A 4,268-nucleotide genomic window follows, 5' to 3' on the forward strand; every position below is an offset into this window, starting at 1 on the left:
GATCAAAGAGCATAGTCTTTGGTATGGATTACGCCTCAGCATAAAGAAAACAAAAATCCTCACAACTGGACCAATAAGCAACAAAACGATAAATGGAGAAAACATTGAAGTTGTCAAGGACTTCATTTTATTTGGATCCACAGTCAACACCCATGGAAGCAGCAGTCAAGAAATCAAAAGATGCATTCATTGCATTGGGCAAATCTGCTGCAAAAGACCTTTTGAAAGTGTTAAAAAACCAGGATGTCACCTTAAAGACCAAGGAGCACCTGACCCAAGTCATGGTGTTTTCATTCACCTCATATGCATGCAAAAGCTAGATAATGAATAAGGAAGACTGAAGAAGAATTGATGCCTTTGAATTGCGGTGCTGGTGAAGAATACTGAGTGCCAAAAGAATAAACAATCTGTCTTGGAAGGAGTACACCTAGAATGCTCCTTAGAAGCGAGGGTGATGAGACTTCGTCTCACATACTTTGGACATGTCATCAGGAGGGGCCAGTCCCTGGAAAAGGACATCAGCCTTGGTAAAATAAAAGGTCAGTGAAAAAGAGGAAGACCCTCCATGAGACGGATTGACACAGTGGCTGCAACAATGGGCTCTAGCATAAAGATGGAGAGGATGGCGCCGGACTGGGCAGTGTTTTGTTCTCTTGTACATAGGTTCGCTATGAGTGGGAATTGACTAGAGGGTACCTAAGAACAACAACAACAGCAACAATAATGTATTAGGCTCTGGTGTATGTACTTTATGTACCTTAACCCTCACACAGCCTGTTTTGAGTTGAATTGTGTCCCCCCAAAATATGTGTTGTAAACCCTAACCTCTATACCTGAGGTTATAATCCCATCTAGGAATGGGGTTTCTTTGTTACGTTAATGAGATAGAATTAGCATGGAATGTGTCTTAAATCAACATCTCTTGAGATATAAAAAAGATTAAACAAGCAACTCAGCAAGCAGAAATGGGGGAAGAGAGATACCCAGCCATAAGATCACCCAAGAGCAAAAGAAAGAGACAAGGACCTTCCTCCAGAGCAGAAAGAGAAAGAAAACCTCTCCCTGGAGCCAGCACTCTCAATTCAGACTTCCAGCCCCCTAAACTGTGAGAAAACAAATTTGTTTGTTAAAGCCACCCACTTGTGATGTTGGTGTTATAACAATACTAGATACCTAAGAGATACCTAAGACTCAGCCCTATCTGAGAGTTACTAGTATTGCACATATGAGAAACTGAGGCACAAAGAAATGAAGAAACTTGCCATAGGTCACCAGCTAGAGCCAGGATTCAAATCCAGACAGACTGGCTCCAGTGTCTGACTACTAGTCACTTAATCACTAGGTTATGCTGTTTGTTACAGTGTTATAATTTGTTATATAGTTTCACACTCCCATGTCTTTGAACATGCTGCTTCTTTTTTAAAACTGAGATCAAGGGTTACCTCCTCTGTGGAGCTTGCCATGACCTCTCCTCTCACCCTCCCCATTGAGGCAGTCACTTCCACTTTTGTGACCCTTTCTGTTTTTACTACAACAATTTTCACAGTAAGGCATTTATTTGTTTAGCTACCCCTCACCCACACATGCCATGAGTACCTTAGGGGATTACGTCTTCATAATCTTAGCGTATAGTGTCACCATTTGCTGTTGAGTCAATTCCGACTCATGGTGACCCCATGTGTGTCAGAGAATAACTGTGCTCCACAGGGTTTTCAGTGGCTAATTTTTTAAGAAGTGGATTGCTGGGTCTTTCTTCTGAGGCACCCCTAGGTGGACTCGAACCTCCAATCTTTTAGTTAGCATCTAAGCACATTAACCGTTTGTACCACCCAAGGACTCCTGGCCTATAGTAAGCACTCAATAAATTCAGCTGCTACCACCTGAGTCTCCTGGTACATTTCTCACTGAAGACACATTATAGCTATGCCTATCTGACTACTGAGAAAAGAACTCATACAAATGACAGCTTGGCAGACTGAGAGGTATAAAGCAATTTATCTGCGAGGCTGCTGTATTCTAGGTAATTTCATTCATAACCAGCAGCAATACGCACTGTGCTTAGCATTTTCCCCATTCAGATGGATGGAGGTAGAGCAGTTAACAGCAAAAAAAGAGAAGAAAAGAAAAGAAAACAACCCTGAGAAAATTCATTACCGCATTACCAGTTATTTTCTGGGACCATAATAATGAAGCTTTCATTACTTCTTTTTTTATGCCAGTCTCCCATTGCAAATTGAAAATTGTACACACAATTCAGACATCTCTAAAATGAAACCTAGTTTAGAAAAGAAACAGAAGGGGGAAAAAAAAAACAAACAATGGTGGGTAAACACATTCGTCCTTGTTGGACATGAACTACATATTATTACACTCAGTGTGAAAGTGGAATTTCAAGTATAGAATGTTAAGTATTCAACTTTAGACTACTGACCTAACTTAAAATGGATTATCAAAATTATTTTAATAACCAGATTAGAGGTGAACCAAAAATCATAACATGTTCTAATCTCTGCCAAGATTAACAAAGAAAACACACATATGATTAAGATCTGCATGCTATGGGGCTAGGTACCTGTGGCGCTTGGTGCCTCTGGGCACTTTTGTGGCGTGGGGCCCTCTCCTGTGGATTGAGACCCAGACCTACCTGGCCCCTGGCCCCGAGTGCAGCCTGCAAGGCGGGACCTTGCTGGAGAAGCTGGCAGAGGGTGTTGCTGAAGAGGGGCGCCCAGAGTCAAGCACAGCAGATCATACTGGTCCCAAGTCTGACATCGATATGCTGGTTTCACTTCTGAGGCAAAAAAAAAAAATGCAAGAGATGTTTGTGTAATCAAGGTTCCTCCTGAGATGAAATACACAAATTACTTTGTGATTGGGAGTGGAACGTCCACCCGACACTTACATTTCATGGCCTACATTGTGAAAATGTACAAATACCTGAAGTATAAAAGTGACCCTCGTGTTAAGATAGGAGGGAAGGACACTGAAGACTGGCTCTGTGTGGATTTTGGCAACTTGGTGATTCATTTGATGCTTCCAGAAACCAGAGAAACCTATGAATTAGAGAAATTATGGACCCTGTGTTCTTATGACGACCAGTTAGCGCAGAAAGTGCCTGAGACATTACCTGAAGACTTCATTCTTGGACCAGAAGACAACACTTCATCCCTGACTCCAGTGGAGTTCAAGTGTGAATAAAATCATAAGAACTGCTAAAAAAAAAAAAAAAAAAAAAAAGATCTGTATGCTAATTGTTATATGTTTTATGGACTAATATTTAGGGAAGACTTTTAACATAAAAACTCCCTCTTTGAGGCTGCAAACTCTCTTTGAACCACTACCTTCTCTCCTACAGAAATGACCCCTTCCACATCCAGCCTTCTCCCCACAGTATAACTGGGGAATGTAAATATTGAGAAGCAGGAAAGTGTAGTATTTATAGGTCCAGATGTTGAATCTAGACTGCCTAGTTTTAAATCTTAGTTCTAAAATTACTATGTGACCCTGGGAAAGTTACTTAATCTGTCTGTGAGGTTCCTCACTTTTTAATGGAAATAATAACAATATCTAGATCATGGTAGTGTTATGAGGAATTAGTAAATTAACATGTCTGGCACATAATAGGAAACCCTGGTGGCGTAGTGGTTAAGAGCTATGGCTGCTAACCAAGAGGTCAGCAGTTCAAATCCATCAGGTGCTCCTTGGAAACCCTATAGAGCAGTTCTACTCCATCCTATAGGGTCGCTATGAGTCGGAATTGATTCAACAGCAGTAGGTTTGGGTTGGCACGTAATAAACACTCAATAAATTTTAATAATAATCATCTACCTCGTGTCTATTATTGATAAATCTCTTTAACAAAAAGGAATGGAAAAGAGAAATAATATTAACAATAATTCATAGCACTTTCAACATTGCAGGTTCAGTTTTGAGAATTTTTGTACATTAACTCTTCCGATCCTCACAATAACCCTTTGAGGTAGTCCTCTTGGGTAGAAATAGAATGACATGTCTAGGGTGACACACATAGTGAGCAATTCAGCAAGGATAAGAATGCTGGCAGTCTGATTCCAGAGACCTCACTCTCAGCCATTAAATCTATATTAATTTCTTTTGGGCATTATCACTAAATTTATTCACCATTTATTTTTTTAAAAATTCAGTAGGCACCTATTCTGTGCCAAGTACAATTCCAGGCTCTTGAAATACAGTGTTAAAGAAGATACATGAAGCCTCCCTCTCAAATATCATATGTTGAAGCCCTGGTTAAG

At 40.3% G+C, this 4,268-nt stretch overlaps 1 protein-coding gene across 1 annotated transcript; it reads left to right on the forward strand.

The window, feature by feature from the left end:
• Positions 1 to 2,082: 2,082 nt before the first annotated feature.
• Positions 2,083 to 3,195, forward strand: LOC100670401 (mitochondrial assembly of ribosomal large subunit protein 1-like). The gene is given in 3 exon segments (XM_064285118.1): positions 2,083 to 2,088; positions 2,639 to 2,797; positions 2,800 to 3,195. Coding segments are annotated over 3 exon segments (561 nt in total).
• The last annotated feature ends 1,073 nt before the right edge of the window (positions 3,196 to 4,268 follow it).

The sequence above is a fragment of the Loxodonta africana genome, chromosome 4, assembly GCF_030014295.1.
Source record: "Loxodonta africana isolate mLoxAfr1 chromosome 4, mLoxAfr1.hap2, whole genome shotgun sequence".
Classification (NCBI taxonomy): Eukaryota; Metazoa; Chordata; class Mammalia; order Proboscidea; family Elephantidae; genus Loxodonta; species Loxodonta africana.